Genomic DNA, 24643 nt, shown 5'->3' with positions numbered 1-24643 from the left:
GGGACATTTACAATATCTGCAGACATTTTTGGTTATCAAGACTGGGGGGTGCCACCCCCAACAAAGGACTATCCAATCCCCAAAGTCAATATGCTAGAGCTGAGAAACCTTATACTAGAGTAATTAACAAGTAGCAAAACTGACTTGACTATCTCCCTTCTACTGCTGATGCCAGCAAATAGTGAAATACCTAACGTAAGTGCTGAAGACAGAAAAAAGATTTACTCAGGGCCTGGATAACCATAAACTGACATGATCAAAGAGAGTTTCTTACTCCTGCTTTGGGTGGAATAGACTAGATGGCAGTCTGGTAGCCCCAGCGCTGTGCAATAGCGGGACACTCAGCACACACTGCTCTCTACTGCTGACCTCCAATCACGGGCCGCTGTCTAACTGTGGGTGGGAGTGAGGTGGGGGAGGGGAAGCTCAGCTTCCCTGCGTGCGGCAGCTGAGTTAGGAAAACCAACAGGACTGCTCCTACAGCAAACACGTCCTGAGCAGCACCCGCCTCCAGGTCTGCCCTGTGCTAGCACTGGGGACTTGGAGAAATGACAAAGTGGCTGTCCTCAAGGAGCGCCTCGTCTAGTGGGGACATATAGAAGTAAACAAACAACTACTGATCTTCACTCTTGGCTAGGCTGATATAACTAAAAATCCTTTTGGGAAGGGAGAAAAACAATAAAGTATCAATAGACTATAAAGCAGTGGAGCCACACTGCTGATTAAAATCTATATTGTTATAGCAGCCCCTCTGAGATGAGATCAGCTCCCGGGTTTGCACCAGCTGGGCCTGTGGAGCTTGTAAATAATTAAAAGGTAATTGGAGGGGGAGACCAAAGTATTAAGTGGATTTCTCTCTCTCAGGGCAACCAGGGAGTTTCATTGCTGCCAGTTACATTATCTTTCGGGATTATATTCTTGTTTTTTACTGACACATGCAGCTCCAGATAACACTTGGAGGAGTAAACTAATTAGAGCTGCTTAGACTGCTTTGATAGGCTTGGGGATGGGGGAAACGGAGACTCAAAACTTTCGACTGCCTTTGTAAGCAAACCAGCAATAATAGGCGTGCTACTAAGAAGGCAATAAGGCTTTGGAAGGTAAAGGAAGGGGACGGAGGGGGAGAGAAAGAGGGATGGGGCTGGTGGGGAGAGGAAGAGGGAGGGAGAGGAGTTAACTCAGCATATTTAGTTGCTGGGGGCTGTCATTATAACTCAGCCCAGGATAAAGAGGAGGATTTCATTCCCAGGTCTCAATAAAGGAGCTGACACAGAAACCAAGGGATACATGATCAGGCAGGATCCCAGGGAACATGCTGGCAGGAGCAGCTCTCCCTTACAGCTTTGTCCTGAGGTGAAGAAGATGGAGCTACACAGGTTGCAGAGGATCATCTCCTAGAGAGGCTGGGGTTCTGCCCATGCTTCCTGAGGGCTGACCCAGCTGGTGAACCCATTGCTGTGACAGGATACAAAGCCAGGAAGTTGAGTCACTGGGCTCAAGACTCAGACGTGCCATCGTCCAAAGTGGAGATGGCTGGGGGTGGGTGGGTAAGAGTGAGAAGGAGAGAAGGACAGGGAAGTGGGAAGGTGCATTTTAAGGCAGATGCCCATGTGCCCTATACTTAAACTGCAGGAACACCCCAACCAAGCCAGTGAATGCAAAAATCAAAGAGCCAATGGATAAGAAAAAAAGAGTTAGCTTTTCCTTTTCGTGGATCATTTCAGATCCTCCCAACAAATCCTGAAGGGCCTCTATTCTTTCACTGGCCCTCCTAAGACTCTGTTAAGCTAGACGCAACAGCAGGAAGCCCCGTATACCAGTTTAAGTGATGTCCAGGACTGCTATAAGCTAAGAAAAAAGTATAATTGAATTTGAAATGACTCCAGACACCAGTTAATCAGAACAGTGACAAAAATAAAGCAAGACCAAATCTGGACGATCATTCCATTCATTTTCTACCCAGGCTCTCTTTGCCCCCTTCAACCTGGTTGTCAATTATTCTGATAAGTATGGGACCAACTGGCAGTAAATGGCTCTCGTCCTCCTGGGCTAAGATGCTGGCACTCTGCAGGGAGGATGGCTAACAGTGACCTGCACACAGTAGGCACTCTATAAATATTCAGTGAATTGAAACGATGAGTAGACTGAACACTCACCTCTCTTCTGCATAAAGACGAAGAGGTCATCCAGGAACTCTTTCCTTTCTGGATCACTGTCCAGTTCATACAGCTGCAATCCCAAAGCCCCCAGGGGAGAAAAAAAACACCACAATGAAAAATTCCATCTTATGCAGGAAGTCTTACACCAGTGATACACAACCATCTGAATGACTACAAATGTGACTCATTGGCCACTTCTATCCTTATTCCTTGGGGATCAGATACAACGACCCACTGCAGAACTGCCCCTTTCGTTATCACAAAGGAAACATTACAGACCTTGGCAAAATCACGGGAGATCTCTCTTCCCCGGCCTCCATCTGCATCATCACTCCAGGCCAAACCACCATTCTAAAGGGGAACAAAGCACAGCGTTCAGAAGGGAGTAGGAAGAGAGTGAGAGAGGGGAAGGCAATCGTTTAGGGTGCAGATGAGGACCCTTAGCAACTGTGCTTTCCTGGCTCACACTGAAAGACTGACGGCTCGAGTAACTGTCCCTGCCACCCTAACAGGGACATCTTGTTTTTATGCTTTCAATTATGGTTCCAAAACCAGAGGGAGTCATGTGGAAGAATCCTCTCCATTTGTTGGAGGGGGGTGGGTGTTACTTATACCTGATAATCCTGGAGGAGGAGGACACAAAGGCCCAGTTTTCTGAGAACCTGCTCAAACCTAGCTCATCTTCTGGGAGCCGTCACTCTGAGATGTACCACTTTCCTGCAGGTTCTATACGGCATATGTTTGTATGTTTTATGATGTGTTTGTATATTATATGGTATGTTGTGAAGATACCTAGCCTGGCCTCCCACACAACACTCTAAGTGGAAGATAAAGGGTCAAAGGGAGCAAGACAAAGATCTCGAAGATCTCGAAGATCTCAAAGATCCTGTGGTCTCTCAGCCAAGCCTCACCACCAGAAACCCTAACTCTAGTGATTAGAACTGCCTAGTGATATGAGGGCCCTCAGGGCCTGAGACTATTCCCAAGGCACAGAGACTCTGTGACACTAGGGTGAAGTTCATTTTCATTAGAGAAGTAATGAAAACCTAAACCTAATTCACTTGATTAGGTCAAACCAACACCATTCAACTGAACAGGAGGAAATGGCAAATATGCTTTTGTTTATGTTCTTGAAATCTGCTTCCCACTTTTATTCAGCTGGGTAACTCTTATTTCTCAAATCAGGCATCATCTGCTATGGGAAGCCTTCCCTTCACACCCAGCTGCACAAGTACTCCGGAAGGACTCTCTGTACATTTCGAGCTTAGAATTTCACATATTATTTTGGAATTATTTGTCATCCCCACATATTGTAGGCTCCTTGAGAGCAGTGTCTTATTCATCTTTGTACCTTTAGCACGCAGCACACTGCCTGACACTTATAAGGCTCCAGTGAATACCTGATGAACTATAATCACTGTTAAAAGGCATTAACCTTTTTTTTGAACCAATTAAGCAGCTCTTCAAAAAATATACAGACAGGGCTTCCCTGGTGGCGCAGTGGTTGAGAGTCCACCTGCCGATGCAGGGGATACGGGTTCATGCCCCGGTCCGGGAAGATCCCACATGCCTCAGAGAGGCTAGGCCCGTGAGCCATGGCCGCTGAGCCTGCCTGTCCGGAGCCCGTGCTCCGCAACGGGAGAGGCCACAACAGTAAGAGGCCCGCGTACCACAAAAAACAACAACAACAACAACAAAAAACAGACATATATATCATACAGAAGAGTCCAAAAGGCCCTCTGCTAGTGGGGAGTATGAAATGTCAGAGCAGAAGTCGCCTGTTCACCTCATCCCACCTGTCAGTGGAGGACCCAGGGATGGGAATGGACACACTGAGACCATCACTCTCTCATTTCTCCCCCAGGAGCAAAGGTGCCCATAGGCACAAGCACACACGTGTGCTACCCAGCTGGCTGGGGTGTGTAAGTGGCTGGGGAGAGACATCTGGGGTTGGGGAGCAGGTTTCTTGGGAGGACATTCTTTGGATTGCTTAAGGATCTCGTAAAATCATGCCAGTAAATGAAAGTGTGCTCTAATTCCATCCTCTCTCTTTAGTAAAGCTTGCCTGAAAGCAGGAGGTTATTCAGTTAAATTCTGGGGCCATACTTTGCTTCCCCTACTCAAAGTGGGCTCTGAGATGTAGACCCAGTTTCTGAGAGCAGCAATTTAGCGCACACAGAGGTAAGTATAACCAAGAGAAGTGACACCCTGTCAGCTGACATGAAACAGGCTACATCAAATTGTTTCCCTGCTTATCTAGTAAAAGACGTGTGTACGGACGCGCTCAGGAAATGCTATCTGACTGTGCACACATCATCTCCCCAGGCAGATGCTGTAGAAATCTTCCTATAGCACCTTCAGCTCAGGGAGGCCAACAACCAAGCAGGAGGAACACTATTTAAAAAAAAAAAGCTAAAACCCACCCCCACGTTGTAATTACAGTCAACAGAAATCTGGTGTCATCTGCTGGCAACTAGCACAATGAATAATCAAGATGAATTATGCCTGTCAGCTCAGCAAAACCAGACAGAGTTACAGTCCCCTTTCAAAGGCTGCAGTAGGTCACCCTAATGCCCAGTGATTTTGTTTGAGCCAGTAATTCCTGCTGGAAAGTCAATTATCCCTGGGGCCCCTATCAGCTGAAAGACATTTAATGGGGGATCATTGCTGCTTCTGTTATGTCAGCTGTTTACTGTGGCAGCTCAATTCCCAACTCTCTAGCTGGAGATCTGAAGCTGATTCTGTTCACAGGAGGATTCTTTATCGGTCACCAAGAGGGATGAAAACACAGTTTTTTCCTAATCACAGTAACTTCTAGGCATTCTGAATGCTCACTCAGAAACTATTTAACACTCAGTTGGGTGGGGAGGATGGAATCCACAGCCTAGAATCTCAGACAGGGCTTTCCACAGCAGTAAGGGAGTGTAAAAACAAGCACGCCAGTGCCAGTGCCACCACGGGTATGCCTACGTGTGAAAATAAACACCCGAGTGTGAGGGCTCAGCTCCGGAACGGAGGAGAATGCCTTGTAGGACGGGGATGGGGGTCGTCGTGGCCCCGTGGCTTTCACCAGCTCTGCCCAAATCTCAGCAGAGTCCGAGCAGTGGGATGGTCAGACCGTGCACTAGCCACGGCCCACTAAGTAAGAACCACTCAGATTCAAAATCTGCTTAGAGACAGGATTTTAGCTTGACACGCAGTACGTCAGTGACCACAGAGGACAGGGAGACTTGTCAGAACAGGACGGAAATAGGACACTACATTCTTTGAGCAATTCCACTGTTTGACCCATTACACAGATAGGAGTGTCAGCTACTATTTAAAGAAAACACAGGAAAAGAGCTGCCCAGGAGCGGAGGTGTTTTCTTTCGTCCAAGGCAAAATTGGGCCATTATACAATTTAAAACATTCAGATGGGGCTGATGGGGAAATGTCCACTCTCTTTGCATTACTTTGTTTTGAGGCAATTAAACTTCAACCCTGATTCACAGGATCTTCTGGCTGAGGTGAGAGTAGTTCCTAAGCCCTGCGCACCCTTCCCCGTCTAGCTGGAATGCTGTTTCCTCCGTGCAGCCTCTCTGCCCACCAGTGTCTTTCTCCTCTGGGCTGTGTCACCTCATGTTCTGGTTATTGTGCCCCTGCTTGTGTCCCCAGTCTGTAAGCATCCTGCCAGGGTATCCCCAGCCCCCAGCACACAAAAAGCACTGACACATCTGCTCAGAGACAGGGATGGGCTCCCCCGTGGGACCTCCAACCCCACAACTCCTATCTTCCCCTCCTCCTTTCATTGGGAGGATTACAGGCTTCAGCAGTCATTTTCTTGGCTCTTAACTCTGATCAACTGCTGTATAACACAGCTCACTTATGCACTTCAAGTTTACGTGCAGGTTTCCTGGCCTATCATCGGGGTGTGGGTGTGCCTGCTAGAAAGTTATCAGCTCAGAAATGATTGAATTTCTTGAATGTAGAATGTGCCTGATTGAGTCTGTAGTGGTGGAGGAAAGGAGGGAGTGGTAGAAGCAAGTGTGGGGAAAACGCACCCCACTCAACAGTTCAGAGATCAAGAGGGGTCCCCAAGACTAGCGCTTCAGTTGAAGGGTCGCCACGTGCAAGTCCACCAGCCGGGGGAAGAGGCTTTGTTCCCTGTGGGCAGCAGGCAGCAGCATTCAACCGCCGAGTAACGTGTGGGATCAACAGTAGCCAGAGCGGCCGCTCACTGCCATTTACGACCTTCTCAGCCTCTCCTACTTGAGAGCTAGATTTAACGGCTTTGATCTCACCAGGAGCTCACAGGAAACTGACAGTTTGTTCCCAAATACCCACCCACGGCTAGCTTTGGCTACCATACCCACATTCAGCTCATTTTCCCCAGGGAGGCCACCGGGTGTTTTGCCTGTAAATCTCTCAAAATTGGTAGTGAAAGAAGGCTGGGGAAAGAAGAAAGCGGAGCAGGAAGCTAGTGTTTGTGCATCTTCTGTGTAACAAGGACTAGACTGGGAGCTTACCAACATTTTCTCCCTTAATTCTACAATGTAGAGGTGCTTATTTGGAGATAGGAAAACAAAGGCTCAAAGAGTAGGTTAGTTACCTTTCCTACAGTCTCAGAGCTCCCAAGTGGTAGCGTCAGCATTAAAACCCAGGTCTGCCTGGCTCTCTGTTACACCACCCTGCCTCGTGGGTGGAAAGAACAGTAGAGAGTGTTCTGGGTGGGGACATCAGGAAGGGAGAAAGGGAGGAAAAGAAGAATAATGTCCTCTGTACACAGAATGTCTACAAATGCCAAGTCTTGGCCTTGGACGGCTCTATCAATGGGAGATTCTTTTGCTCCTTGATTTTTCTCACTGGCTTCATCTGGGAGGTGCAGCCCAACAGAAAACCAGCCCTCACACAGCATCTGCCCAGGAGACTTATCTGGGGCTACTGGGGGTACTGGAATAAGAACTGCTAATCTTTGGGCTTCCCTGGTGGCGTAGTGGTTGAGAGTCCGCCTGCCAATGCAGGGGACACGGGTTTGTGCCCCGGTCCGGGAAGATCCCACATGCTGCAGAGCGGCTGGGCCCGTGAGCCATGGCCGCTGAGCCTGCACGTCCGGAGCCTGTGCTCTGCAACGGGAGAGGCCACAACAGTGAGAGGCCCGCGTACAGCAAAGGAAAAAAAAAACAAAAACTGCTAACCTTTTACCACTACCTCCACAGAACATCCTGGCTAAGAGGAGCCCCCACATTCCTCTCAGAAGGGAGACAGACAGACAGACAGACAAGTGGTTATGCCTCTGAGGGGGCTAGAAGAATATGGCACCTAGCACGGCCAGCATGCAAATAAAAGGCCTTGAAAAAACAACAAATCGAAGTCTAATCTGACTGCTACTCAAAATTTAAATAGTGCTTCCTCAACACCTCAACCCTGGAAGGGGAAATGTAGTCACTATCCTTGAAAACCTAAAAGGCTGCCTTGTGGAAGAGGAAGCAGGGTTGTCTTTTTTTTTTTTTTTTCCCCTTTTCCTTTTTTCTCTAAAGCCCCAGAGGGCAGAACTAGAGTCACTGAGCAAAAGTTAACAGGGAGAAGATTTCAGGTCGATTAGAAGAAAGACTTCTAACAATCAGAACTGCCCAATAATGGAGTGGGACTTCGCAGGAGGTGGGCAGCTTCCTGTCCCTAGATGACCATCTGTCTGGGATGTCATGGTGTGGATTCCAACATGAGATAGGACTGGATGAGAGGGCCCCTAGGGGCCCTTTCTGTCCTGAGAAGCAAAGAGCCTAGGACAAATTCATTCAATGCTGATTTCCTGAGAACCCACCCCAGTTAGAGCATTGTGCAAGCTGCTGAGAAGAATTACCCACTCTCCCCAAAAAGTGGTTCCCACCACCAGGAGTTTTACCACAGAGTTGGAAAAACAAGCTGAACACACACAGCACTTAATAGATAGAGCAAGTCAAAGTACCAAAACACAAAGTGCCCAGGAGGTGGAAGAAAGGAGGCGGCCCAGAGGTGGAGATGAAGCTGGCCTGGAAGAATGGGCTGAGAGATTTACAGTCTCAATGAGCATGGAGTGGGGGATAAACAAGGCATGTTTTGGCAGGGAGGATGCAAGTCTGAATAGTTAACGTGGAAACGGGCTGTGAAATGCCTTGAATACCAGGAGGAAATTTAAACTCTGAACTGTGAAGAGGGGGGAGGCGGTGGATGTTTTCTGAACAGAAAAATAAATGATTAAATCAGTGTTTTAGATGATTTTAATGACCCATTTTTGTTGGAAAATACATAATATATACATACAAATGTATATAGGCCCCTAATCGGATTGGAATCATGGGGGATTTTCACTTTTCAATTTTTTCATTACATCCATTCACATACAAACATCTGATCACTAGTATATACTAGATACTGTGAAAGGTTCTGAGGGAAAAAGAACAAGACAGATAAGAACTTCTGACTTCTTGGAAGTTACAGTCTAATGGAGAGGGAGAGAGAGACGATTTAAAAAACTGTTTATTTTTTCTAGATTAACGTCTGAATCATTTGTCAAGACCCATCACTGGCTTCTTCCCCACTCCCTGCAACAAAGAAAATTCGGACTGCACTGAAATTACAGAATAGTTTAGTGAACTGACACAATCACAATATAAGAGAGCAATATGACTCTTCATTTAATAAAATATATTTTTAATGCTCCTCAGTAATGATTTACAACGTTAACATATTACTTTTGTAAACGGTATGGAAGATTTCAGAGGGAAAGCCAGAACTGGGGCTGGCCAGCTATGCAGTAGCCCACGCTGATAATCTGGGTTGGGGGTGGGGAAAGCAGTAGAACCAGGGAGAAATGACTGTCTTAAGAAGCAGCCAAGTCAGAGAATCAACCGGATCTGGACTGAGGGGATGAAAGAGAAAGAGAAGGATGAATCTGAATCGTATCGTGAGAAAGGTATGTTCTGATGAAAATGGAGAGACGCTGGGCAGGGGATCAAGCAGGAGGTCTTTGAGCACTAATGAAAATAGATCACTGTCTCCGGGGTTGCATCAGGGGTGACAAGAACAATCCCACAGCCCTGGAGGACGCCAGGTTATGGCAACTGGCAGCAGCAAGAGCCAAAGGCTTATTGCCAAACTTCCAGTGAGAAGAGAGACATTTAACCAGCATCTCCTGACCCAAGAAAGGTACCTTGGGCTTTTTTACTGGAATTTGAAAAAAAGGTCCAACCAGACCACGCCTCTAAGATCTTAGGAGCCAGTACTGCATTCCTTAGAGCTGTACCTCCCCAGAGACAGGAGCGCCTGACTTTAAAAGCAATTAAGTATCTAGGCTATTTTAGGATTACTCCTTGACCACCTGGAATATCTTATTAAAGCACAGCTCAGATGTCCAAAGCAATTTTAGTTCCCATTCCTCACTCCTCCCCAAGGCAAGAGTTAACCCCTTCCTTCAGGTTTAAAGCGCAGAGGCTAAGCTACTAACTCTTCACTTGAGCTCCCCATATTCTGAAACCTCTCAGAAACTGCCCCATCCTTAGAACACCATCACACACACCACAACTTTTATAGAGATTCTTGAGTGTTCTCTGAAGACACAAACATTCATGTGTTTCCTTTCCGTCTACTCTCCATAATCTAATAGATTCTGAATCCCACCCAAGGTTCGGATCTGGGCAAATTCCTGGGACTTGAACCTCAAAGTAGTCATTAGCTAAATCACTAGACTTCAAAGGGCTGATCCCAAGCTCATGGATATCAGTTAATAACTTTGAAATACGAAGTGTAACAAAAGTATTCAGGCTGAAAAGTGCTGTTGTTAGTATTGTTATTATTTTTTTAATAAGCAACACATAAACTACCTTTTCTTTGGCTACACCTGTGGCTCTGTAGGTATTATCTATACCACATTTGTGACTATCCTACTACTGGACGGGTTGATGATGTTGTAATGTTAAAAGTCCAATTCCCAGATCTCAGGAGGAAGGAAAGAAAAACATCTCTGCCCTCCCCCCAGTTTTAAATGAGACATGCACAAGGGGGTAATGGGCAGGATTATAGGAGAATCCTAAAAGGAGAGGGGAGCCCCAGGAAGTAAAACAGATACTGTTATAAGCAACACTGTTGGACTACAAAACCCTCCTGATAAGATCAGGATTACTGCTCTTAGCTCAATCGCTCAGGCCTTGGAAGCACTAGAGTTATAATTATCAGATGCACACCTTCCGCTGTCAGGTAACTTTAGCAGGAACCAGAAAGTGCCTCCCCACCTCTTACAAGCAACAAAGATCAATTCAAACTCGGTGGCTTGGAAAGAGCCAAGGGACACTTTTCTGATTAAGCAGTAGAAAGGAGGAAGGGTGGGGGAGGGGAGAGAGGGTGGCAGTCCAACCTTTCCATCTAGGCATATAATCACTCCATGCAATAATCAAGAAGACTGCCCAGAAATGGGGTGTTTCTACAAAAGGAGGAAGAAAAACTAAAATGCACTGTTGGTGATGAGGACACCTCTATGCCAAAGAGTGAAGTGGCCCAGCCAAGTCTAAGTCTGAGCGCCACAGAGGAAAGTCCCAGCTCCTTTTATCTGCAGAATTCGAGCTGGCAGCACTGCTTATTCCAGCCTGTGAACTACCTACCACATGAACATCCATAATGGTTGCTGACATCACTTCATACCACAGAGCTCAGAAAGCCAGAGCTGGAGAGCTCAGCTCAGCCACAGCTGAGCTGAGTGGGAGAACACCTCATCTGACCTTCGTCTGAGAAGAGAAGTCAAGAAACCTGCCCGAAGTTGGTGCTTCAGAAAACTGTCATCAAACTTTTTTCTTCAAACTACATATTTTAAATGTATAGGAAGGACACTTTTTTTTTTTTTTTCGGTACGTGGGCCTCTCACTGTTGTGGCCTTTCCCGTTGCGGAGCACAGGCTCCGGACGGGCAGGCTCAGCGGCCATGGCTCACGGGCCCAGCCGCTCCGCGGCATGTGGGATCCTCCCGGACCGGGGCACGAACCCGCGCCACCAGGGAAGCCCCATCATAGCATTTTTTAAAAAGGTGTTCTTCCGGGCTTCCCTGGTGGTGCGGCGGTTGAGAGTCCACCTGCCGATGCAGGGGACACGGGTTCGTGCCCCGGTCCGGGAGGATCCCACATGCCGCGGAGCGGCTGGGCCCGTGAGCCATGGCCGCTGAGCCTGCCCGTCCGGAGGCTGTGCTCCGCAACGGGAGAGGCCACAACAGTGAGAGGCCCACGTACCAAAAAAAAAAAAAATGCTATGATGAATTATTTTATAAAGTAAAAAAAATTTTTCAAGTGTGGGATTCCACAGAGAAAGTCTCCTCAGGCAGAACACACAGGTGCACTTTGTGTTTCGAGTCAGCCCCGTTTACAACTTTGAGAGCATCTCCTAGGGCTTCTCCCAACCCCACAGCCCCACACCCTGGGGGACAGCACTACGGTATACACATTCCAACTCTGAGGCCAGCTGCCCCTGTGCTGCCCGCTGCCTCACCCAGGCTAAGTCTCTCTCATACAGAGACAGTAACTTACTCCTCTGTGAGGCTTGTGCACCTGGCACAGGGCCTGGCAGATGGTAGGGGCTCAAATAAATATCAGTACCTGAAGAACGAGCCACAGGAATGAACTTAGGAGAACTGCTGCGGGCTAACTGATGAATTTGGGTGGGGGGGGGAATCACATACTGAAAAGCAGGTGGACTTCAAGTTCTAAAATACAACTCCATAAAAGGGATCTAGAAGGCAATATAAGCCATTTCCTAAAGAAAACAGTTTAATGTTGAGGTTCAAGAGGATACACAGAGGAGAGTGCACCCCCTCTCCCGGGCTGGCAAAGAAGGAGCCCGTCATTCATACGTAAAATTAGAAAAGCTTTACAAAAATGACAATATTCAATGATAACAAGGATTGGGGCAATGGGATCTCCTATATTCCCATAGGGAAATATTAAAATACCATGACCTTTTCTGAAAGTCACTTGCCTTAAAATACCCATCACAATAAAAACAACAGTAGCAGCAACAACCAATAATAATTGAATACTTAACCACGTGCCAGGACCTATCCGTGTTTTACGTGCATTAAACAGTTAAAACCTCAGCACAATGCTCTGAGGTGGGTACTATTATTACCCTCATTTTTCAGATGAGAAAACCAAGGAACAAGGAAGACACAAGGAAGTGACTTGAAGAAGGCTGCAAAGTGATCCAAGAGTGTCAAGTTGAGAATCAAATGCAGGCAGTGCACCTTCAAGTCCCTGCTTGTAACTGCCTTACTTTCTTAGTCTCTCCTGATCTTGTAATTCTGTGCTATGAATCTACCTGAAAGAAGCAACTAGAAATATAGTACGATTGTATTTTTAATAGCAAAAAATTACAATAGCCTAAAGGTGTGACAACAAGGGCACAGGCAACACATGAAGGTGCTATCCACATGACAGAACACTGTGCAGCCATTTAACACTGCCTTTTAAAAGAGTTTGATCCCTACTTCACATCCTTCCCATTAATTCAAGATGGAGTTAATATCTACATATAAAAAATACAACCATAAAATAATAACTATATATATTTTATAATATTGGGGATGGGAGGGCCTTTTTAAGTATGACAGAAACCATCAAGGGAAAAAAATCAATAGATTTAGCAACATCAAAAATTTAAAATTTAAACTACCTGATGAAAGAACTAAAATCAAGTTGAAAGATCAACAAGTGTGAAAAATACTTGAAACACAAAGACAAGGATCTATGCAAAAGAGCTACTACATATCAATAAGAAAAAGATAACAGAATAGAAAGCCGGGTAAAGGCAACAAAAACACAACATACCAAAACTCATGGAATGCAGCAAAAGCAGTATTAGGAGAGAAGTTTATAGTAGCAATAAAAGTCTACATTAAAAAACAAGAAAGATGTCAAATAAACAACCTAACTATACTTCAAGGAACTAGAAAAAGAAGACCAAACGAAGTCCAAAGTTAGCAGAAGGAAGGAAATAATAAAGATTAGAGCAGAAATAAACAAAACAGAGAACAGAAAAACATCAACGAAACTAACAGTTGGTTTTTTGAAAAGATGAACAAAATTGACAAACCTTTAGCTAAACTAAGAAAAAAAGAGAAGACAAATTCGGAAATGAAAGAGGAAACATTACAACAATGCCACAGAAATAAAAAGGATTATAAGAGACTACTGTGAACAATTATATGCAAGCAAACTGGATAGTCTAGAAGAAATGGATAATTCTCAGAAACTTACAACCTACCAAGACCGAATCATGAAGAAACAGAAAATGTGAAGAGACCTATAACTAGTAAGGAGACTGAATCAGTAATCAAAAACCCCACAACAAAGAAAAGCCCTGGAACAGATGGCTTCACAAGTAAATTCTGCCAAACATTTAAAGAATTAAAACACCAATCCTTCCCAAACTCTTCCCAAAAATTGAAGAGGAGGGAATACTTCTAAACTTATTTTATGAGGCCAGCACTACCCTGATACCAAAGCCAAAAAATGCCACTACAAGAAAACTACCTGATGAATACAGATGTAAAATCCTTAATAAACTATTAGCAAACCACATTTGAGAGCACATTAAAAGGATCATATACCATGACCAAGCAGGATTGATCCCTGGGATGCAAGGATGATTCAACATACAAAAATCAATCAATGTGCTATACCACATTAACAGAACAAAGGATAAAAATCACGATTATCTCAATAGATGCAGAAAAAGAATCTGACAAAATTTAACACCCTTCCATGATAAAAATACTCAACAAACTAGGAAAAGAATCATGGCCTCAACATTTTAAAGGCCATATATGAAAAGTCTTCAGCTAACATCATACTCAATGGTGAAAAACTAAAAGCTCTTCCTCTAAGAACAGGAACAAGGCAAGGATGCCTACTCTTACCACTTCTATTCAACATAGTACTGGAAGCCCTAGCTAGACCAATTAGGCAAAAAAAAGAAGTAAAAAGGCATCCAAACTGGAAAGGAAAAAATAAAATTACCTCTGTTGGCAGATGACATGCACTTATATGTAGAAAACTCTAAAGATTACACACACACAACATACACACAAACTGTTAGATCTAATCAACGAATTCCAGAAAGTTACAGGATACAAAATCAACATACAAAAATCAGTTTTGTTTCTGTACATTAACAACAAACAACCTGAGAAGGAAATTAGGAAAAACAATCCCATTTACAATAGAATCAAATAGAACAAAATACCTAGCAATAAATCTAACTTAGGAAATGAAAGATTTGTACATTGAAAACTACAAAACATTACTGAAAGAAAACAAAGAAGATACAGATAAATGGAAAGACATGTTCATGGATTGGATTGGAAGAACTGAATATTGTTAGAATGTCCATGCTACCCAAAAGTGATCTGTAGATTCAACGCAATCCCTATCAAAATCCCAAGGGCACTTCCTAACAGAAAGAGAAAAAACAATTCTAAAATTCTTATGGAACCATAAAGGACCCCCAATAGCTAAAACAATCTTGAGAAAGATGAACAAATCTGAGGCCTCACACTTCCTGATTTCAAAACATATTACAGTAATCAAAACAGTATGGTATGAGCATAAAGACAGACAAATAGACCAATGGAACAGCATACGGAGCCCAGCAATAAACCCACGTACATACAGTCAGCTGATCTTTGACAGGATGCCAAGAATACGCAATGGGGAAATGACAGTCTCTTCAACAAATGGTGTTGGGAAGACTGGATATCCACATGCAAAGAATGAAAATGGATCCTATTTTACACCACACATAAAAAATCAAGTCAAAATGATTAAAGACTTGGGACTTTCCTGGCGGTCCAGTGGTTAAGACCTTGCCTTCCAATGTGTGGGGTGTGGGTTTGATCCCTGGTCGGGGAGCTAAGATCCCATATGCCTCATGGCCAAAAAACCAACATATAAAACAGAAGCAATATTGTAACAAATTCAACAAAGACTTTAAAAAATGGTCCACATCAAAAAATCTTAAGGAAAAAAAAAAAAAAAAGATTAAAGACTTAAACGTAAGACCTGAAACTGTAAAGCTCCTGGAAGAAAATATAGGATGAAAGCTTCATGACATTAGTTTTGGCAATGAGCTCTTAGATATGACACCAAAAGTACAGCCAACAAAAGCAAAAATAGACAAATGCGACTACATCAAAGTAAAGAGCTTTTGCACAGTAAAGGAGATAAAGGAGATAGAGTGAAAAGGAAACCTAGAGAGTGGGATAAAATACCTGCAAACCATACATCTGATAAGGGATTAATATCCAAAAGATATAAGGAACTCCTACAACTTGACAGCAAAAAACCAATAACCCAAGTAAAAAGTGGGCAAAAGACTTGAATAGATATTTGTCCACAGAAGACACACAAATAGCCAATATGTATATGAAAAGATGCTTAACATCACTAATCATCAGGGAAATGCAAATTGAAAGCACAAGATATCACCTTGCATCTGCTAGGAGGGCCATTATAAAAAACAAACAAACAAAAAGCCAGAAATTAACAAGTATTGAAGAGGATGTGGAGAAACTGGAATCCTTGTACACTGTTGGTGGGAAAGAGTCTAGAGATTTCTGAAAAAATAAAAAATAGAACTACCATATGATACAGCAATATTCACTTCTGGGTATTTAATCAAAAGAACTGGAGTCAGGATCTTGAAGAGATATCTGTACTCTCATGCTCATTGCAGCACCATTCACAGTAATCAAGATATAGAGTCAACCTAAGTGTCCATCAATGATCAATGGATAAAGAAAATGTGGTTTATACACACTATGGAATATTATTCAGTCACAAAAAAGGACATTCTGCAATATGTGATAACATGGATGAACCTGGAGGGCATTATGCTAAATAATGTAAACATGTCAATAAAAATTTAAATAAATGTAAATAAAGTGAAATAAGCCACTCCCATTTATATGAAGTATCTAAAGTAGGTAAACTCACTGAAGCAGTAAGTATAATGGTGGTTGCCAGGGGCTGAGGAGAGAGGGATGGGAAATGGGAAGCTGCTGTTCAATGGGTATAAGTTTCAGTCATGCAAAATGGAAAAGTTCTAAAGATCTACTGTACAACATTATGCTTACAGTTAATACTGTGAACTATACACGTAATACTTTGTTAGAGTAAATCTCATGTGCTTTTCACAGTTAAAAAAAGAAAGAAAAATGGGCAAAGGCTACAAGCAGGTTAAGTCACAGAACAAACACAAAAGGTAAATAAACATATGAAAAGATAGTAATATACATATACCCTCTGATACAGCAAATTCAACTTCTAGAATAATCTATCCTACCATAGAAATACAGACAGAATGGCAAAGGGTCAAATGACATCTACAAAGATAGTTTGTATTTATACTAAACACACATACTCTCACACATTCTTTGACTACACATTAAATAGGTAAATATACAGAAACAGCCACAGAAGCTGATTCATGCCTAACTGTGGCCTTCTCTGGGATGGGAGGGAGCAGAGTAGGCAACAGAACACTACAATATGTTTTAAAACTGTAAGTTTTCACTCTGTATTTTCCTATATTGTTTCAATTTTTCATGAGCATCTACTCACATTACTTATATAATTTTGAGATATTTGAGTAGATATTGATCTACTCACATTACTTATATAATTTTGAGATATGAAATGTTTATATCTCATTTATTTATAAACATTAATGTTTATAAACATTTATTAATGTTTATAAAAACATTAATAAATAAATCTTTATAAACACACATCAAAGTACAGTCATAATACTGAGTAAAAAAGTTGTAAAACTCCTGAATAAAAAAGTAAGTTGTTAAAAACAAGCAAATGTATTTGTGAAAAGAAAAAGCTCTAAAAAGGTATAGGCCAAACTGTTAACAACAATGACCTGTGGAAAGTAAGGCCGACTTTTACTTTACACATTTCTGTACTTTAAAAATTATTTGAGTCAATATAACTTCGGTATTATGTTTTTTAAAAATTAAACTATTTTAAAATAACACTTTAAAATAATAAACACTTTATAAAAATTGCTCATGGGCTGTTAGGTAATAAAGGTTGGGCACAAAAATAAAACCCAAAAAATATGTCTGTAATAGGCATTTAAAACAAAACACAAAGGAAATACAAGAAAATGTTTACATTTACACCTAAGTTATATGGTTGTGGTGATTATATTTTCTTCTTTACAAATTTTTATATTCTCTAAAATGAGTCTGAATTACTTGGAAAATCAGAAAAAATACAGTTACTTTTAGAGTAATGAAACCACTGAGAAAAGATTATCCTTGCCCTGCTCTCTCTGGAATAGGAAGAGGAGAGGCATGGAGGCAGAAGTCGGACCACCTGTGTTCATAGCCCAGCTTCCCAACTCCGAGACCACAAGCAGCCCATTTCACCCTTCTTTCCTCATCTGTAAAATAAAACAAACATGTAAAGGGGGGATAATATCAGGGCTTACTTCACACAACTCATTGAAATAAGGCAAATATCCAGCACAGGAGAGATTTTAAAAAGTCCAAGCTATTAAAAATCAAAAACAAACAAGCAAAAAACCAAAGTAGCAAACAGAATCATGAGCGAAGATAGTCTGATGTGGAGCAACTCTACCACCTCCCCGTCTCCAAAGAAAACCTCACTAGACATGCTAGATAAAATTTAACACTCCACACCCCTTACACACATAGCTAAGCTTGAAACCAAGAGCCCACAGTGCCAGAAACAAAAAGGAAGGAATCAGAGAGCAGTGAGCAGGCACCGAAGCTGAAGGGCTCAAGGGAAAAGGGACCTAGATATAGTTTTTAACAGCTGAGGGCTGAGGACTGGGGATTTAATCACCCCTATGGGAGAAGAGTCCAGGCTGCAGGCCTCCTGCATGCCAGGAACCAGAGCTGAGATAAATGCATAAAGCCAGAGGCCAGGAAGGACTACGCTTCCACCCTCCCATGAACTAGGGTCTAAAAAACTGCCCACCAACCTGGAGAAGAAGTGACGAACATTGCCATCTGCTAGGGTCCACATGGAAAAAGAGGGTCCATAAGAAATGGAAACCCAGGCTCTCACCAGGTACAAATGTAAACTCCAAATTCATACCCCAAACCAATGGCAACCAGCTAAACTTGTAGGGCCCCAGCAGGGGAGAAAACAAAGCTCCCCTTAGGAATGCTTCCATAATCCAAAACACATGGGACTCCCATGGAAACAAATCCCAACTCAAAATAGGATTACACTGAAAAACAAAAACAAACCACTGCAAGAGGAAACAAACCATCAAAGGGGAGAGTAACATGACACAAGGATAACTTGCACCCCAAGAATTAGAGGTAATAATAAAATAATCGAAAAGCACCTTTAATTTTTTTTTATCAAAGTATAGTTGATTTACAATGTTGTGCCAATCTCTACTGTACAGCAAAGTGACTCAGTTATACACATACACACATTCTAAAAGCATCTTTAAAACAAGCATGTTGCGGCTTCCCTGGTGGTGCAGTGGTTGAGACTCCTCCTGACGATGCAGGGGACACAGATTCATGCCCCGGTCCGGGAGGATCCCACATGCTGCAGAGTGGCTGGGCCCGTGAACCATGGCCACTGAGCCTGGGCGTCTGGAGCCTGTGCTCCGCAACAGGAGAGGCCACAACAGTGAGAGGCCCACGTACCGCAAAAAATTAAAAAAATAAAAAACAAGCATGTTTAGGGCTTCCCTGGTGGCTCAGTGGTTAAGAATCCACCTGCCAATGCAGGGGACACAGGCTCGAGCCATGGTCCAGCAAGATCCCACATGCCGTGGAGCAACTAAGCCTGTGTGCCACAACTACAGAGCCTGTGCTCTAGAGCCCGCAAGCCATAACTACTGAGCCCACATGCTACAACTACCGAAGCCCACGCACCTAGAGCCCATGCTCTGCAACAAGAGAAGCCACCGCGACGAGAAGCCTGCGCACTGCAATGAAGAGGAGCCCCTGCTCGCCGCAACTAGAAAAAGCCCACGTGCAGCAACAAAGACCCAACACAGCCAAAAATAAATAAATAAAATAAATAAATTTATTTAAAAAAAAAAAACAAGCATGTTTAAACAATAGCAGAATGTTGGTCGGTAACTGCTAAAAGCTGGGCAAAGGACACAGGTGGTTCATTACCATTCTCTTCTTTTGTATATATGAAATTCCCATAATAAAGAGTTTTAACAAGTCCATATAAAGTTTTTTAAAAGTTAAAGATGTTCAGGGCTTCCCTGGTGGCACAGTGGTTGAGAGTCCGCCTGCCGATGCAGGGGACACGGGTTCGTGCCCCAGTCCGGGAAGATCCCACATGCCGCAGAGCGGCTGGGCCCGTTGGCCATGGCCACTGAGCCTGCATGTCTGGAGCCTGTGTTCTGCAATGGGAGGGGCCACAACAGTGAGAGGCCTTTGTACCGCAAAAAAAAAAAAAAGTTAAAGATGTTCAAAGAGCTAAAGGAAAAAATAGAAACCATATGTTAAGAAGAGGCAGATTTTTTAAAACTAAAAAAGAACAGATATTAAAACACAATATTAAGATAAACTTTTTTCAAAGTGATTAAGTAGTATAGACAGAGCTGAAGAGAGAATTAGAAACTGGAAAACAGAATATGAAAATATTCCAGAATGCAGGAGAAAGACATAAAGAGATAAGGTTATAAAAGAAAGGATACAAAGAAGGCTAAATGAGAAGGTTCAAATACTTCTGTTACAATAGTGGTCAAGGGACTTCCCTGGTGGTCCAGTGGTTAAGAGTCTGCCTTCCAGTGCAGGGGACATGGGTTTGATCCCTGGTCAGGGAACTAAGATCCCACATGCTGTGGGACAACTAAGCCCACAGGGTGCAACTACTGAGCCCACGCACTCTGGAGCCCGCAAACACCACAACTAGAGAGAGGCCTGCGTGCCGCAACGAAGAGCCCGTGTGCCGCAACTAAGACCCAACACAGCCAAATAAATAAATATTTTTTAAAGAGAAAAAAAAAAAGGAACAGTGGTCAAGGAAAAATAGCAGCCAAGAAAAAAAATGACACAAATCAGGCTGAAGGAGCAGATCAAGGCCCAAGTGGGGTAAATAAAAATATGTTCAAACCCAGAACACTAGAACAAGTGCAAAATAGCAGAGTCAGTAAAAATTTTAAAGCCACGAAAGAGGAAAAAAAGATTCACAACAGTGACAATTAAACTGATAATAGACTTCTCAAGAGCAAAAATAGTTGCTAGGAGACAAATGGGATCATATCCTCAAAGCGTTAAGATGAATAATGGTCAATCTAGAATCTAAAGCTGTGAACAATCGTACAAGAATAAGGGCAAGATAAAGAAAGACATACATTTATTTTTATTTTTTATTAATTTTATTTATTTATTTATTGGCTGCATTGGGTCTTTGTTGCTGCTCAAGAGCTTTCTCTAGTTGTGGCAAGTGGGGGCTACCCTTCGTTGTGGTGCGCGGGCTTCTCATTGCAGTGGCTTCTGCTGTTGCGGAGCACGGGCTCTAGGCACGTGGGCTTCAGTAATTGCGGCACGTGGGCTCAGGAGTTGTGGCTCGCAGGCTCTAGAGCACAGGCTCAGTAGTTGTGGCACACGGCCTAAGTTGCTCCGTGACATGTGGGATCTTCCCAGACAAGGGACTGAACCTGTGTCCCCTGCACTGGCAGGCAGATTCTTAACCATTGCACCACCAGGGAAGTCCCAAGAAAGACATACATTTAAAAAACATTTTCAGGCATACCAAGACAGAGTTTACTATATACAAATCTCTGCTAAAAGAGTTACTAAAAAAGGAAGACTGAACTCAAAGGGAAAGAATGGGATATAAGAAGTAATGGTGAAAAAAAAGATGGATAAACTTGTTGGGAAGTTTAAATAACTATTGACTGGTAGGGGGAAAAAAAAACCCTAATTTGGGGGTGGGGGTAAAACAAATTGGAATATTGGATGATGGAAGTGGAGAGGCAGAAGCTACATTAGAATTTCTGAGATCCTAATATTGTTTAAAAGTAGTGTAGAGGACTTCCCTGGTGGTCCAGTGGTTAAAACTCCACACTCCCAATGCAGGGGGCCTGGGTTCAATCCCTGGTCAGGGAACTGGATCCTATGTGCCGTAACTAAAGATTCCACATGCCGTAACAAAGATCCCACACACAGCAACAAAGAACCCGAGTGCCACAATTAAGACCCCGTGCAGCCAAATTAATTAATTAATTAATTAATTAATTAATTAAAAAGAAAGCAGTGTAAAAAGTCAGCAATGAAAGTTTAAATCTAATCATCAAAAGAATAGAAACAGAAAGCATAACTTCTAAGCCAGTAAAGAAGAAAAAGACAGTGGTTAAGAATCCACCTGCCAATGCAGGGGACACGGGTTCGAGCCCTGGTTCAGGAGGATCCCACATGCTGTGGAACAACTAAGCCTGCTGCACCACAACAACTCAGCCTGCACTCTAGAGTCTGTGAGCCACAACTACTGAGCCTGCGTGCCACAACTACTGAAGCCCGTGCACCTAGAGCCTGTGCTCCGCAACAAGAGAAGCCACCACAGTGAGAAGCCTGTGCACCACAAAGAAGAGTAGCCCCTGCTCGCCCCAACTAGAGAAAGCCTGCGCACGGCAACGAAGACCCGACACAGCCAAAAATAAATAAATTCATTAATTTAAAAAAAAAGAAAAGAATATTCAATCAAACGAACAAAAGACAGGAAAGGAGAAAACAAGAAGCAAAGAAAAACTATGGTTAAACTGGAAAACCAAAGTTAGAGGGCAGAAATAGGTCCAAATGTATCACCAGTTCTAATAACTACATGGATTAAATTAAATTAACCTAATAAAAAAGACAGATTATAGGTCTTTTGTATGTGGTCTCAATATATAAAGACTGGAATGTACAAGGAAAAAATGCACTAATACTAATCAAAAGAAAGCCAGTCATGGGTTTCCCTGGTGGCGCAGTGGTTGAGAGTCCACCTGCCGATGCAGGGGACACGGGTTCGTGCCCCAGTCCAGGAAGATCCCACATGCCGCGGAGCGGCTGGGCCCGTGAGCCATGGCCACTGAGCCTGTGCGTCCGGAGCCTGTGCTCCACAACGGGAGAGGCCACAACAGTGAGAGGCCCGCGTATTGCAAAAAAAAAAAAAAAGAAAGAAAGAAAGAAAGAAAGAAAGCTAGTCTTACACCGGAATATTTAAATTCACCTCTTTCTGAAAGTGATCACACAAACTTAGTAAGGATAAGGAAGATCTGAATAACACAATTAAAAAGCTTGATCCAACATACAGATATACAACCCCACCTCTATTAAATATAGAATATACATTCTTTCCAAGCACATATGGAGAATTTAAAGAAACTGATCATACACAAGGCCAACACAAAGGATATCACAACAAATTCCAGAAAACTGATAACGCACCAGTTCTCTAACAACGGTGGTTAGAGCTGAATTATAAGCCATAATATTTTTTAAAAAGATAAAACCCACGTATTCGAAAACTAAAAAATACTTTCGAACAACTCATGGGTTAAAGAATCAATCACAACTGAAATTTTGAAACGTTTAGTACTAACCAATGGAAGCACTGCATATCAAAACTTGTGGGATACAGCAAAAGAGCAACTTTGAGAGAAATCTGCAGCTTCAAACGCATTTGTTAAGTAAAAAGAATTTCAGATGTGTTAAACATACAACTAAATAGGCTTAAAAACAGGACAGACACACAGAGTACAAGTAAAACTTAGGAAATCTAAATAAGATCAGTGGATCACATCAATGTCAATATCCAGGCTGTCACAGTGTACTACAGTTTTATGAAATGTTACCATTGGGGGAAAACTGGACAAACTGTACAGGAATCTCTCTAAATTATTTCTTAGAACTGCACGTGAATATACAATTATCTCAGTGAAAATTCAATTTAAACAAAATGACCAAAATCCCCAACACTAACACCACGACATGCTGGCAAGGATGTGGAGTAACAGGAACTCTCATTCACTGTTGGTAGGAATGCAAAATGGTGCAGCCACTCTGGAAGACAGTTTGACAGTTTCTTATAAAACTAAACATACTCTTTGAATACAATCCAGAAATCATGTTCCTTGTTATTTACACAAATGGGTTCAAAACTTATGTCTAACAAAAACCTGTACACAGATGTTTATGGTAGCTTTATTCATACATGCCAAAACTTAGAAGCAACCAAAATGTCCTTCAGTAGCTGAATGGATAAACAGACTGTGGCACATCCAGACAATGGAATATTATTTGGTGCTAAAAAGAAATGAGCTATCAAGCCATGAAAAGACATGGAGGAAACTGAAATGCATATTACTAAGTGAAAGAAGTCAATCTGAAAAGGTTGATATGAATAGCTGGAGCACAGAGGATTTTTAGGGCAACCAAACTGCTCTGTATGTTACTATAATGGTAGATTCATGTCATTATACATTTGTCAAAACCCACAGCGTGAACCCCAATGTAAACTATGGACTTTGGGTGATAATGATGGTTCAGTGTTGGTTCATCGACTATAACAAATGCAGCACTCTGGTGCAGATTTTGATAGGGGGGAGGCGGTGCATGCGTGGGGGCAGAGAGTATATGGGAAATCACTGTAGTTTCTGCTCAATTTTGCTGTGACCTAAAACTGCTCTTAAAAAAAAAAAGCATTTTTTTTAAAGAAATGAAATGGTGCTCTTCACATAAAAAAAAAAACAACCAGGGCAAATTAAAAGAAAGCAGAGGAAACAAATATTTATGCAGCACCTATTATCTGACATTATGCTGCTGGGTGCTGGGACACAATGATGAGCAAAACAGACAAGGTCCCCGTCGTCTTAGAGCTTACCATCTATTACAGGACTCATATCAAACAAATAAACCACACAAAGTATAATGTTCAGTGACAACATATACAGGCATACCTCATTTTATTGTGCTTTGCTTTACTGCGCTTTGCAAGTACTCCATTTTTTTTAGAAACTGAAGGTTTGTGATAACCCTGCGTTGAGCACACCAATTTTTTTAATTTTTATCTTTATTGGAGTATACTTGCTTTACAATGTTGTGTTAGTTTCTGCTGTACAACGAAGTGAATCAGCTGTAAGTATACATACATCCCCACATCCCCTCCCTCTTGAGCCTCCCTCCCACCCTCCTTGTCTCACCCCTCTAGGCCGTCACAAAGCACCGAGCAGACCTCCCTGGAGCACACCTATTGGTGCTATTTTTCCAGTAGCACCTGCTCACTTTCATGTCTCTGTGTCACATTTTGGTAATTCTCGAAATATTTCAAACTTTTTCATTATTATTATATGTTATGGTGATCTGTTATCAGTGATCTTTGATGTTACTATCACAAAAAGATTACAATTTGCTGAAGGCTCAGATAATGGTTAGTATGCTTTATCAATAAAGCATTTTTTAATTAAGGTATGTACACTGTATTTCTAGAT

The 24643-nt window shown here is 42.6% G+C and overlaps 1 protein-coding gene across 1 annotated transcript in view; it reads right to left on the bottom strand.

Moving 5' to 3' along the window:
* Window positions 1–24643, bottom strand: part of ARID3B (AT-rich interaction domain 3B) — a 51558-nt gene that overhangs the window by 17038 nt on the left and 9877 nt on the right. The window contains exons 3-4 of the mRNA XM_082648818.1: window positions 2439–2510; window positions 2157–2229 (exon numbers count right to left, since the gene is read on the bottom strand). Coding sequence (XP_082504944.1) covers window positions 2157–2229; window positions 2439–2510 — 145 coding nt within the window. The remainder of the gene's footprint in view (window positions 1–2156; window positions 2230–2438; window positions 2511–24643) is intronic.

This window comes from Grampus griseus (genome assembly GCF_964374135.1).
Source record: "Grampus griseus genome assembly, chromosome: 2".
Classification (NCBI taxonomy): domain Eukaryota; kingdom Metazoa; phylum Chordata; class Mammalia; order Artiodactyla; family Delphinidae; genus Grampus; species Grampus griseus.
The sequence above is the reverse complement of the archived record's forward strand: the minus strand, read 5'-3'. Positions and strand labels throughout refer to the sequence as shown.